This window comes from Tachysurus fulvidraco, chromosome 9 (genome assembly GCF_022655615.1).
Source record: "Tachysurus fulvidraco isolate hzauxx_2018 chromosome 9, HZAU_PFXX_2.0, whole genome shotgun sequence".
NCBI classification, from domain to species: Eukaryota; Metazoa; Chordata; class Actinopteri; order Siluriformes; family Bagridae; genus Tachysurus; species Tachysurus fulvidraco.
This window is the reverse complement of record NC_062526.1, coordinates 17,119,189-17,132,770: the sequence shown is the minus strand read 5'-3', so window position 1 is coordinate 17,132,770 and position 13,582 is coordinate 17,119,189. Positions and strand designations below refer to the sequence as shown.

Genomic DNA, 13,582 nt, shown 5'->3' with positions numbered 1-13,582 from the left:
TAACTACAGACCGGTATCACTTCTCTCATTTCTTTCAAAAATTCTTGAACGCATTGTCTATAATCAACTGTCTGTCTATCTCTCACAGAACATCCACCAAGATCCCAACCAGTCTGGCTTTAAAGCAGCTCACTCTACAGAGACATCCCTTTTGGATGTCTCTGAGAAGCTACATACTGCTAGATCAGCCAAACTGTCATCCGTCCTTATCCTCCTTGACCTTTCAGCAGCGTTTGATACGGTCAACCACAAGACTCTCTTATCCACCCTCAAGAGTCTTGGGATTTGCGGATTAGCTTGGGAATGGTTTGCTTCCTACCTGGAAGGACGCTCATATCAGGTAACATGGAGGGGAGTGACATCTGCTCCACGCAGACTCTCCACTGGCATCCCACAGGGCTCAGTACTTGGTCCTCTTCTTTTCTCCCTGTATACTCACTCTCTTGGGGAAGTTATTTCATCACATGGGTTCTCTTACCACTGCTATGCTGATGATACACAACTTATCTTCTCTTTCCCACCCTCAGATGCCACAGCTTCTGACCGGATCTCAGCATGCCTGACAGAAATTTCATCATGGATGACTGCTAATCAGTTAAAGCTCAATCCTAGCAAGACTGAACTGCTGTTCATCCCAGGTGATTCATCCCCAGGTCATGATCTTGCTATATCCTTGCACAACGATCTGATCTCCCCTTCAGCCACAGCTCACAACCTTGGGGCACACAACCATGGACAATCAACTGTCCTTTTCCTCTCATGTTGGTAATGTGACTCGCTCATGTCGGTTTCTTCTCTACACCATTAGAAGGATTTGGCCATTTTTGTCCACACAGACTGCTCAGGTACTTGTTCAGTCTCTTGTCATTTCTAGACTGGATTACTGCAATGCACTGCTGGCAGGTCTATGAACGCAATCCGTCCTCTGCAAATTATCCAAAATGCAGCTGCCCGGCTTGTTGTTCTCCGGTAGCTGCAGCATCCGATTCAAAACACTGATGCTGGCCTACAAAGCCAAAAATGGACCAGCTCCCTCTTACCTCAAAGCCCTCATCATTCCTCGCACTGCACCCCGCAACCTCCCAGCTACCAGCACTGCTCGACTGGTTCCACCATCTCTCAGGGTAAGAGGCAAGTATACTACAAGACTCTTCTCTGTTCTGGCACCAAGGTGGTGGACTTCCCCTAGAGGTCTGGACAGCTGAGTCACTGGCTATTTTCAAGCGGCGGTTGAAGACCTACTTATTCAGGAAACACTTCAACTAGCACTTCCTTCCTTATCTTTTGCACAAAAAAAAAAAAAAACTTTGACACTTTTTCATTGTAACTTTGAACAAATGTTTTAAACTCATGGTATCTTAAGTATGTAACCTAGTGAACAAGCATTAATGTATTCCATGTTAGAGATTTAAGCACTTATGTACGTTCCTCTGGATAAGGGCATCTGCCAAATGCTGTAAATGTAAATGTAATCCAGAACACCGGCAGAGTTTCTAACTTAACGACATCTGTTTCGTACTCATTTTTGCTAATTTGTGGGTTAAATTTGAGCAAACACAATACATGTACACCAAGCACTGTTAAACATGAGAAAGTATCGGTGAACAGAGAGAAGAGCGATACACACCTTCTCTCTCCACCAAAGCTACAACACCACTGCCGCTTGCAGCCGCTCAGCTCCAGACGTCACCTAAACCGGGCGCGATATCATGATATTTTGCGCATGCGAGGTATTGGTGCAGCTTTAGGTGACGTCTGTCAGCTCTCGGTTAACCTCTCGTCCATGGAAAGTCGCACAAACCCGAGAGAAATACACCACAGTAAATAAAATGGAAATAATTTAAATGTTCCTTGGGCGGCCCGGTACCATTTGGTCCACAGACCGGGGGTTGGGGACCACTGGTCTAGAGGATATGAGGACGCAACACGTGAAAATTTAACTATTAAGATGGGGTCCAAAGAAAACCTTTGTTCTATTGGTGAAGTGTGTTCAAGAAAACAGGCAGAGACGGAAGCTGAGTCTGGTTTGCTTTTTAGTAAAAATAATTAGAAAACAAAATAAACATCCAATAATACCATAATCAGTGAAGCAAAAAATTTGTTCAAAATGTCTATTTACAAACAAAAAAGATAACAATAACCAAGTGAGGGACAAGAGGGGTGCTAAAGAAAAGAACTCCATAAAACAAACACTAAATCCCAGATACAAATACTAAGCTAAACAAAAGAAAACAGAAAAGAAACATCTGCACTGTAGAACGCCGCTAACTACGCTGACTAATAACTTAAGTACAGGGATTGGCATCCGCTCGTAACCCTAGTGCGTCTAAACAGTTTTACTCTGCGTGAAATGTAAGTCACGTGACATGCTAACCTGGTCCCAATCACTATGTATCGGAGAAGAACTGGAATAAGCGCAGATAAACCGAGAATCGAGTCACAGCCTAGACATGGTTAGCAGCATTGCAGAGTTCACAAAGTGAAAAACTCAACACACAATAACTAAAACGGAATTAGAAATAAGCAAAGGCAACAAAACAAAACAAAAACAAGCGCAGGTGAGCAAACAATCAGGTAAAATCAACGCCCCTCCACCCTTTATACCTGACCAGTAACACCGGATTGGCTCTTGGAGTGGTTTGTGAAATGATGACTGGCGGACGAATTGTCCAATTACAGGACCTGCAAGGCGGAACAGTGAAAAAAAAAAGAGGAGAGAGAGAGAGAAAACAATACGGGACGTAACAGAATCCTTTTGGTTAAACTCATCTAAAGCATCCACACAGTGAAAACTTTTTTAAGGATGATTAATTTCAGCCTCACTACATCAGCTCATTAACTACAAGAAAAAACAGAAGTTCTTTCAGAAAAAAACACTGAGGATTTTTTTAAGAGAAAAAAAAACAGAGAAACTAGATAGTATCATTAAGCAACATTACCGTATCACTATTTATCAGTGATTAACATATTTCTCTTTTTTTCACATAATTGGGGAAAGGTATGGGTCTATTTTCTATAGATTTACAAGTTAAATACAGAAATATTCATTTTCGACCCAAGAATCTTTCAGTCCATAATCTCTGAGAATATTAGCACTGAACTGATGTGGGCTGACTATGAAGTTTATAGTACAGTAGTTTATAGATGCTTTCAGTTTTTAACTGCATATAGATCAAGTGATGAATAAACATACAGTAGGTGGACTGATAAAAATCAGAAGAAACCAGACAACGATCAACGAAGCAAAATAAAACAGACCAAAGAAAACACAAGGTGATGTCACTGGTTGGTGGATGAGTTTAATCTCAAATTATTTACAGCTTTAATTATAAGAATTGAAATCATTCTCTTCCCTTTAGCAGACAGAGATTCTTTATATATATATATATATATATATATATATATATATATAGATAGATAGATAGATAGATAGATAGATAGATAGATAGATAGATAGATAGATAGATAGATAGATAGATACAGTAACTATATCTTCTTATTGTCATTGCATAGTACAGGTACATAGCAACAAAATAACATTTAGCATCTAGCAGACGTCCAAATAGTCCAATAGTACTATCCATATCCAGAAGCGATGAAGCATCGCACAGAGTCACAGAAAACAGCAAAATATTTTATAAATCTTCAACAGCAGGCCATCATTTCCTAGAGAATGTCTAAGTGAAATCATCAACCATCATCCCGTGTGTGTGTGTGTGTGTGTGTGTGTGTGTGTGTGTGTGTGTGTGTGTGTGTGTGTGTGTGTGTGTGTGTGTGTGTGTGTGTGTGTGTGTGTGTGTGTGTGGTCCACATCTCCATCTCCTGGTGTCAGAAAAACAGAGAGAAAGAAACAGGATCAGCTCTGAGCTGAGATTTAATGTGAGCTCAGTCTTTTCTGCTGGAGTTTCAGTCCACACACAGATTTTTCTTCCATATGACACTGTAAACATCATCATGTCTTACTCTCTCACGCATTCACGCTTTAAGAGTTGGTAGAGGAAGACTCTTCAGAGGCTGGAGCACGTTTGAAGCCTGAAACACAGATGATGGACAGACAGTTATTTATCAGTTTATCAGTTCAGATTAAAAACAAGTAAAATCTTCATCAAATCTCCTTCAAGAATTAGAAAGTGTAAATCTGTTCTGTGAAAACTTCACATCTGCCTCCTTCCTCCTCTCACCAGAGTTCTTCTTCTTCCAGACCATAATTCCAGCAACAACGGCAACGAGAACAATGAGAGCCACGACTACACCAATGATGATAGCCATCGATCCTCCACCTGTTAAATTAGCACAGAGTCTTTATTATATGCTGCAGCAGGAAGTCAGATTTCACTGTAAGAGGAAAGTGTTTCTCTGACCTTTCAGGATCTGTCGCTTGTCCACAATCGGCTCAATCTCCAAGCTACTGTGCTGAATCACACAGGTGTAGGTGTGTTTCTGCAGCTCCTCAGCTGGGACTTTCAGAATGCTTCTCTTCTGGAAGCTTCCATCCTGGTTGGGTAACGTCTCTCTGAGCTCCACGTCCTCATCAAAGTCCTCTCCGTCCTTCCTCCAGGAGATCATCACTGCTTTGGGGAAGAAACCTGTAGCGTGACAGACCACCTCTGGAGAAGAGGCTTCTTTCTGGAACAGTGACATCTCAGGACGAACTGCAGAGACACAGAGACAGAAATATTGAAACTCTCTCAGATTTATATATTTACAGATGAATTTACATGCCAGTAAATCTTATTTAGAAATGTGTCCTTTTTCTCTAAACAGTAAAATTGAGTTCTGTCATTTGATCAACATTTTTTGCCTACAAAGATGAAAAATAGATTTTTGTACTATAAAATATATTTACATATTTAAAATACATATTAAATGCTGAAGCATAAAACTTAAAAAGAGTAAAACTAAAGGTGCATATCAACAGAATATCAACAGCACCGTTTATGTGTGTGTGTGTGTGTGTGTTACAGTAACAGATTACACACTACCTTTCCTCTCCAGAGTCTCTCTGCCATAAGACACTAACTTCTTTACCCACTCGATACACTCCGTCTCCAGGTAACTCTTCCAGTATTGACCCTGAGCTCCTGTAGAATCCCACTGGTTCTTGATGATCACAGCTTGTGGTTTAGCTGCAGTCCAGCTTCCAGTTTTTAGATCCAGACTGATGAAATCTTCTCCATCATAACCAAACTGATTGTATCCTCCAACGGTTCCGTCATCATGAAGCTCACAACCGTACATCCTCTGGAATGTGTGAACTCCTGCACACGCACACACAGACACACACACGCACACACATACACACACATTTTGTGCTTTATCTCTGACTGTTACTGAGCACTTTAATAATTGTGTTCATCTTTACCTTGAGTGTGATTAAAGCTTTTCATTACAGTATGCAAAAGATGATGGAGATCCTCATGGTCACTTCTTGAACGCTCCGTCTCTCTTTTCCAGTAATCTGAATCATAAGCACTGATCTTATCTGATCGTATCCACTCTGTCTTTGGGATCATCTTCCTGATGTTACTGTCATAATATACAAACTGTCCTCCATCCACTAGACCAACAGCACTAAACTCTGGGAAATTAATTTGTGGTGTGATGGCAGTGTAGAGGTACTGCAGTGAGTGCGTGACTGTTAAAACATCACAACAAAAAGATTTAGATCTCGAGAAAAAGACAAGACCAGGAACAACTCTTTAAGACAATAAACCTTGAAAGGAAGCAGACTGAAAAGAGACCTGCTACTCTTCTGACACCGGATAGAGGACATCAATAAACTTACACGTCTCATTTTATTAATTAATTCATTTTAATTTCTGTTACTTTTCTACAGGCCATCTGTTCTTCATCCCACTGTACTGTACTGAATCACTACAGTTATAAATTATAACTGCATTTTATAACTAATTATAATAACAATAACAATAAAAACTCACCTGCTGACGTCTGAAGAAAACCATTCATGAGGAACAGCAGAACTTTCACAGAGGAACAACTGAGGTCCATTTCCTACAGGTTTAATGCAGAAGTCTTTCTTTAAATGTTATTAATTCCTTTCTGTCACTGTGTTAAAGCTTGATGAACCTCTTTACTTTTACCGTAAATGTTTTAATGAACCAGTAATAACTTATGTTCCCTTCAGTAAGTGTTAGGACTAGACTAAGTGTTAGGAGACTAGGGTGAGATGATGGATTTCCACAGTTTGAAGTTTCTGCCATTAATAAAAGAAAATCCTTCAATACATGATACTTACTCTAATCTACATGTGAAGAACTTTATTTTAAAAGCAGCAGAGATCTACTTATTTCACAGCATCTTCATATTTCAATATAAAACCGAAACTCAGTCCTTAATTTCACTCAGAAATACGTCACAGTATGAAAGAAAACTCCTGAATTTTTTATTTATATTGTCTATGTGATCTTGTGCTTACCTCAGTTAGGTTTTTATCTAAATATCTGCCAGGAGAGAACGAGAAGTGAAGACACAGTGCAGAGCAGATGATACAGGTCAAACAGATATTGTAGTGTTTATAGGTGAGTCAAACCCAGTAAAGTGAAAGAGAAAACATCTAGGAGGTGAACAATGGAGAACCAGTTTAATGAGTAGGATTAAAATTTGTACAGTGATGAAACAAAACACTGTAAACACAGCCGTCCTAAAAAAAACTATCAGAGACTGGGTGTGGATACTTAGTAGAATTGCGAATACAATTTCTGATTATTTTCACTATGAGGATCAGATCCATTAAATGGAATGCTCTGTGAATTAAAACTCAGAAAGCACTTTGTAATATTTGGTAAAATGTTTCTAACATTATAGCATCTTCAGTACAATATATATCATACAATCACTCTTTCTGGAGATATGGACACATGATTAGATGTTAGTTTTTATTCTTTTAATACTATATTCATTAGAATGGATAAATAGGTCTCAGCTAACAAAACATGTTAGAGAACAGGTTTTTCTAAAAAAAAAATATTTTCTTCATAACTTTATTTGCATCATCTCCATTAAATGCACTAAAAACAATTTCATTTTGTGATTTCGTTTAAGTCAGACTAATCTGACTTAAACAGGTCATCAGTTTTGTGTGTGTGTATTAATGCATTTTTCCCTTCAGGAATTGTGTACATGCAAACTGTGTACTTGAGTGTGGTAAATAAAATAAAATAAATCAGTGAAAACAGTTACACTGTAAACGAAGAGTAGTAACATACTCTTACTTTATAAAGTATTTTCAGTATTTCACCAACTATTTCATTGTCATACACTGTCCTAAATAATAATGTAAAAAATAATGAAAAGATCAATATGTGTGTGTGTGTGTGTGTGTGTGTGTGTGTGTTATTTAATATTATTCCTAACATAGAACTGCTAACAGCTGTTAATTTCGAACATCTGGAAATTTCATCAAATGTATATTTGAAAAAACAAACAAACAAACAAACAAACAAACAAAGAAATAATAATAATAATAATAACAACAACAACAATAATAATAACAATAATAATAATTATTGTTATTATTATTATTATTTATAAAGTAAAAAATAATTAAATAGTAACAAAATTAAATAATAACAATAATTCAGAATTAAACAAAAACCAGGGAACAGAAATACGTTTTCAACCGGTTGTTAAACAAGAAAACAGTGGGTACCTGTCTGATATACAGAAACAAGTTGTTCCATAGCCTAGGAGTAGCAACAGAGAAGGCACGGTCTCCTCTAAGCTTCCCCTTCTTCTTTAGGTGTCAAGAAGCATTTGATCAGCTCAATGTAGGGGTGAAGCAACATCCATTTTAAGGCAAACTAGATAGCGCAGGTCTAACATAGGATGCCAAAGGACCCAGGTCAACGGGGGGTAGACTTACAGGAGCCACTTGGGCCAAACAACATCATCTCTGTCTTGTTTTTATTAAAATGGAGAAAATTCACTTCCATCCAATTTTAAATGTCATCAAGACATGAGAGGAGATGTGTAATGGAGGAACCCTTGTAGAACAGGTATGTAGATTTGGGTATCTTCTAAATAACAGGAAATCCCTGTTTTTTGTTTTATAATCAGTGTAAGGTGTGAGGTTTTTATGAATTACTGACCTTTAAATTACAGATTAAACAGAAGGCGGTATTTATGATTTGAACCTTGTTTCCTCTTCAGTTCGAGATCAATGCTGCTGTTTATTTATAGAATAACGCGCAGAGCGCCACCTAGTGCTCATCTAGTCAATGTGTACAAGCTGTAATCATTCATCTAATGCTTTATAATTACACATTGTATATTTATTTAATTAGAAGAATTCTGAATAACAAACTGTGATGTGAACAAATAAACATGTAAATTTAATTTGAGTAATCTACTTTATAATCAGTTTTCTGATAATAAAAAAAATGTTCTGTTCACTTTATCAGCAATAATGATATATTTTATAGTTTGATGCTCATTAAAAGTTTCACCAAGTGAAAAACAATGCACTAAACTATTCTTGCAAATGAGTTCATACTATGTGCTGAAGAACTGAAGGAGAATATTAGACGGATCCCTTCATTGAATCACCATCAGAAATGTGTAAGAGGTCAGTAATCAGTGAACAGAGTGTGATATGATATAGACACATGACCCAGACTCTGCTGTGTTACTGAGTGACAGAAGAAAACACAACATAAGAGTACTCCACTTCATCATGTCTCCTCTTGGTTTTCTTCTTCCAGAGCTGTAGAGCAGAATCAGAATCCTGTAATGACACAGAGATCACTCATGGGCTGATGGAATAGAAAGAATAAATCAGTTCAATCCAACTCGCTTTTGCTGGACCGAAAGTCATCAATGTGGAGAAACTCTTTAGAGCCTCAAGACTGGGAGATTTTAAGCTCTAATGACCATAACGTTTACGATAAATGGTAGTAATCAGGGAAACCATTTAACATAAAATATTAACAATAATATTTGATAAAATATAGCTTGATTTTAAAATTTATCTAAAAAAAAATTTCTTGTAATTCCAAAATGTAAGAAATTAAATGTTGATATTTTCTGCAGAAAAAAAATTACCTAAATATTTATTTTTATTTAATACAGATTGATCAAAGTTTCTCAAAAGATAAGGAGCTAAAAGGCCGATGTAAAGGAAACATTATTTAAATGTTTTTATTACACATCCAGAAAAGGAAACGCAAACTTCCTTACTGATGATCAACATCTTAACATTCTTCATTTAAGCTTTCTTAAATCCAGCAGATTCAAATTATTACAAACTGAAAAAAGTGAGTAATCATTTTGTTAAATGTTTAATGTAATAAATTGGGATGAGATTTACCTCATTATCATCTTCAGCATCTAAAACAACAAAGAAAACATTATTATTATTATTATTATTATTATTATTATTATTATTATTATTATTATTATTATTATTATTATTATTATATATTTGACCTCTGTGTGTTTTTCTGTGCTTCAGTATGATGATCAGGACACAGAGAAGAAACACAGTCACTGAACCAAACACCACAATCAGCATGAAGAACACAGCAGGAGACACAGAACCTGGAGAAAACATTAAAGAATGACTTTTACTCAGTAAACATGCATCAGATTTTAATATAAAATGTAAGAAGAGAAAAAAACAACAACAAACCTGTTTCTTTGTCTTCAGAAAATGTTTTATTTAATCCTGAAAGAAGAAACATTAATTTTATAACCTCAGTCATCTGAATCATCTGTTACTGAAAGTGTTCAGTGTAAAAATTGATAAATGCACCTTTCACTTGTAAATATGTGGAGTTACTGAAGATCATTCTCTCAGTGAAGCTGCAGTAATAGAGTCCTGTATCAGATACGTTTACTGCAGTGATTGTGAGAGATGTTTTACTGCCATGAACAGAGATCACTATTCTCTCACTCTCATTAAAGAAGTAACACGACTGTGATAGAGATGATGTCAAAAACTTTTTACACCCAAGAAGAAGTGGAACTGAATCACATGTGTGTTTAAACCAGAAGATCATATCTGGATGTTTCAGATCATGTTGGCACCAAATAGTAACGTTATCTCCAGCTTCTGCCTCCAAAGTTGAAGAGCTCTGAGTCTCTGAGAGCAAACCTGCAACCAAGAAATATAAATATATAATTAAATAATTGTCAGTAAAAATCTCACAACTGGACTGATTTTTTTTTTATTTTACTGAATTTTTTTTTTAAATAAATTTTTTGAATAATTACATTTTTCATGACTAATGATTCATGTATTTATATATTTTAAATATAATAAGCATGTATTAATGTAATAAATGAGAATTTAAACACTTACCCATGACACAGAGAAACACAGACAGAGTTTTAAACTGAACCATTGTGTATCAGACCAGAGACAAAGAGGAAACAGTGTGTATAAACCAATCTTGCTTTATCTGTGTGTGTGTGTGTGTGTGTGTGTGTGTGTGTGTGTGTGTGTGTGTGTGTGTGTGTGTGTGTGTGTGTGTGTGTGTGTGTGTGTGTAAGGGGTGTGACTATTTATACAACCTACAGCACTCATAACTTAAATATTATTTTTTACAGAATATTTCTGATTAATCAAACTAAAAGTGAGCTGTAGGAAAGTTTTGACGATGGCTTTATATCTGTAAAAGCCAATTATAGCACCGTGATTTTTCAACCAAATTGTAATTTCGCACACAACAGCACTACATCAGTTTCCTGTTACATTAACACAATAATTATCCTCAGGTCACAACAACAACAATAAAAACATGACTTTAATGAGTTTAATATCTGCTCATATTTTACAAAAAGAAAATAAATATTTAGAAACCAGGTGGACATAAATCTGGATCTTCCACTTGTGTGTTCAGACTCTGATGAATTAAACCATAAATAATGTATTATTTATTCCCATGACTGCAGCTCGCTTCACTAATCTGCCTTTGAAGCTCATGTTTAATAAACAAAAGCTTTTCTGCTCATTGTTCATTTCTGTCTTTTACATCAGAACTGAACTCTGAAGATTCAAATGAATGTGATGTGTATCAGACATTAAATCATTCAATCGTCCACTGCACTACACACACACACACAAACACACACACACACACACACACACACACACACAGATGAGATTCAGCATCTCTGCATAAATATTTCGTTGTGTTTTCTTTTCTTACTGTGTGAACTGTTTAGAGAATGATACCATTGTCTCTATCACTATCACTATCACTATCACTATCATTCACTCTTGTTTTTTTGTAACTGAAAACAGAAATGTGTGAAAACAGCCTGTGGTCTGAAGCGGATGTAACCTGGGGTTGGTGCTGGACATGTTTTTATACAGAGATGCAGACAAACACACTGAGTGACACTTCTGTGGTTGGAAAATATTCAGATCTTTAAATGAAGAGTTTTGTTGGTGTTTCAGCAAAGACACACACACACACACACACACATACACACACACACATACACACACACACAAACACACTTTCTCGCTCACACATGCTCTAACAAACACACACAAACACACACACACACACACACACACGCACAGCATTAATGTAAATATATTTTGCCAGCATTTACGTTCAGTTTAAGAAAACAAATGACTGCAAAGTTTTCTAGGAGTTTTCAGCATCAGTATCATTAGTAACACAAAGAGCAGTTTGATTGTCAAATCCTCAACAAATCTGCTGTTTTCTTCCAGCTAAAAAAGAGAGATGTTTGTTTGTAAGTATTTTGCTGCACTGGATAACACAGCGAGAGCCTGACACGAGGTTTACAGTCTGATGAAACGTGCAGAATCCTGCAGCAGTCACACAGTAACACTGTATTCTGTCCATGTGAGCTTACAGGTTACAGAGTAATAAACAATAAAGAGTGTGTGATATGATACACACATGAGTCTGATGTGTTACTGACTGACTGAAGAAAACACAAAACAGAAATAATCCATTTCATCATGTCTCCTCTTCAGGATCTTCTCACAGATCTTTAGAGCACAACAGATGATTTTTGGCAGTTCATTAAACTGCTAATTTTTCCACTTACAGTTTTTTTGGATTGCTTAAGCACGATTTTCAAAACAGGGCCCGTGTTTTCAAAACACTACACACAATTAGCACAACCACACACACAATTAGCAAAACACTACAGATCCCTTGCATAATTAAACACTCTTGTAAAAACTATACACTTCTGTTTAAAAACCACATTTTGTTACCATATGAAACACACGTTTCACATTACTATACTCTGTTTGCACGAGTTACACTCTGCTGTGATAAACCTAAAACACATTTAGCACTTCTACTTCCCTATGATTAGAGTAGGCTACCATCAATAAAGTACAAATATAATGTAAATTCACCAAACACTACACAAGACCAATGTTGCAGACTGAAGAAACTCATTTATTTCTCAACATGCCCAAAATGTTCACATGTACTGTAAGTTTACTGTAAAAAATACAAAAAAAAAACTAGACATTGTCTCTTCGCCTAGCTGGATCTGGCCAGAGAATTTCATCAACATCGCAGGCAATGTTGTCATTAGCAAGACACCTTGGAAAGAAACGTTGTGAATGACGAATCCATCCTTGCATTGCTGCTACCTCCATCTGGTCACAGGCCTCCTCCATGGCTTGGATGAGGGGTACCTCAGCCTGGAGACGGAGATCATATACCTTCCACCGACTCCATTCTGTGTAATGGCTGCACAGAGTGTTATAGTATATTACCCCCACGTTGCCCTGGGACATTGACTATAGCCCTGAGGCCAATGATGTTTCTTCCCCTCCTTCGTGTTCTCATCAGGTTGAACCCAGCCTCATCTACGTATATGAACTCATGCTGGATCTCCTCTTCATCCATTCGTAAAACTCTCTGAGGAACAATGTCATGCAAAATTGTGTAGTTCAGTGTAGATATGATGTTGATATGATGATATTTTTACAATACACTGTACCTATTTTCCAGTCGAAATGTTATCACACTTGCCACTGTGTATCGGCTTAGATTTGGCTGTACTCGCAGTCCAGCCTCCCTCAGCGTCAGGCCGTGGTTGACAACGTGGTCAGGCCGTGGTTGACAACGTGGTCAACAAGTGTTGCGCGGATCTCATTTGTCAGATTCGGTCCTCTTTGAGCACCTTCTTGTCTTCCTCTTGCTCTACCTCTACCTCTACCTCCAGCATGGCCTCCATCTCTTCCTCTTCCTCTGTTGATTCCTCCTCTGTTGATTCCTCTTCCTCGCCTTCCTCCTCCTCCTTCTCGTTCTGCTCGTTCTCCTCCTCGTATTACTCTTTCTCTGACTCTTTACATTGTGCTTGAAGACCTATGAACTCACCTGCTGCTTTTTATATTCAATTCAAGTTCAATTCAATTCAAGTTTAATTGTATAGCGCTTTTTACAATAGAAATTGTCTCAAAGCAGCTTTACAGAACATAAACATAGAACAGAAGTAAAACATATATTATAGTGATTATACACCTGATTATTGGTATGTCTACAATTAAGCAAACAAGTGTTTACACACCTGATGACTGTGTTGACCCGACTGGTTGGACGCTGCAGTAATTTGACAGTCA

The 13,582-nt window shown here is 37.1% G+C and overlaps 2 protein-coding genes across 3 annotated transcripts in view; both read right to left on the bottom strand.

The window, feature by feature from the left end:
* The window catches only part of LOC113647456 (H-2 class I histocompatibility antigen, Q10 alpha chain-like), a 111,640-nt gene extending 105,616 nt beyond the window's left edge, over positions 1 to 6,024 (bottom strand). Inside the window, exons 1-3 of the mRNA XM_047818590.1 lie at positions 5,940 to 6,024; positions 5,363 to 5,635; positions 4,983 to 5,258 (exon numbers count right to left, since the gene is read on the bottom strand). Of these exons, the coding sequence (XP_047674546.1) occupies positions 4,983 to 5,258; positions 5,363 to 5,635; positions 5,940 to 6,009 (619 nt within the window). The 5' untranslated portion in view covers positions 6,010 to 6,024. The remainder of the gene's footprint in view (positions 1 to 4,982; positions 5,259 to 5,362; positions 5,636 to 5,939) is intronic.
* Positions 1 to 13,582, bottom strand: part of LOC113638654 (BOLA class I histocompatibility antigen, alpha chain BL3-7-like) — a 209,529-nt gene that overhangs the window by 165,519 nt on the left and 30,428 nt on the right. The window contains exons 6-7 of one of the 2 annotated variants that reach the window (XM_047818577.1): positions 4,182 to 4,280; positions 3,968 to 4,032 (exon numbers count right to left, since the gene is read on the bottom strand). In XM_047818577.1, the coding sequence (XP_047674533.1) occupies positions 3,983 to 4,032; positions 4,182 to 4,280 (149 nt within the window). In that variant the 3' untranslated portion in view covers positions 3,968 to 3,982. Of the gene's footprint in view, positions 1 to 3,967; positions 4,033 to 4,181; positions 4,281 to 13,582 lie in introns of those variants that run through there. The other variant, XM_047818576.1, reaches the window with a different exon arrangement.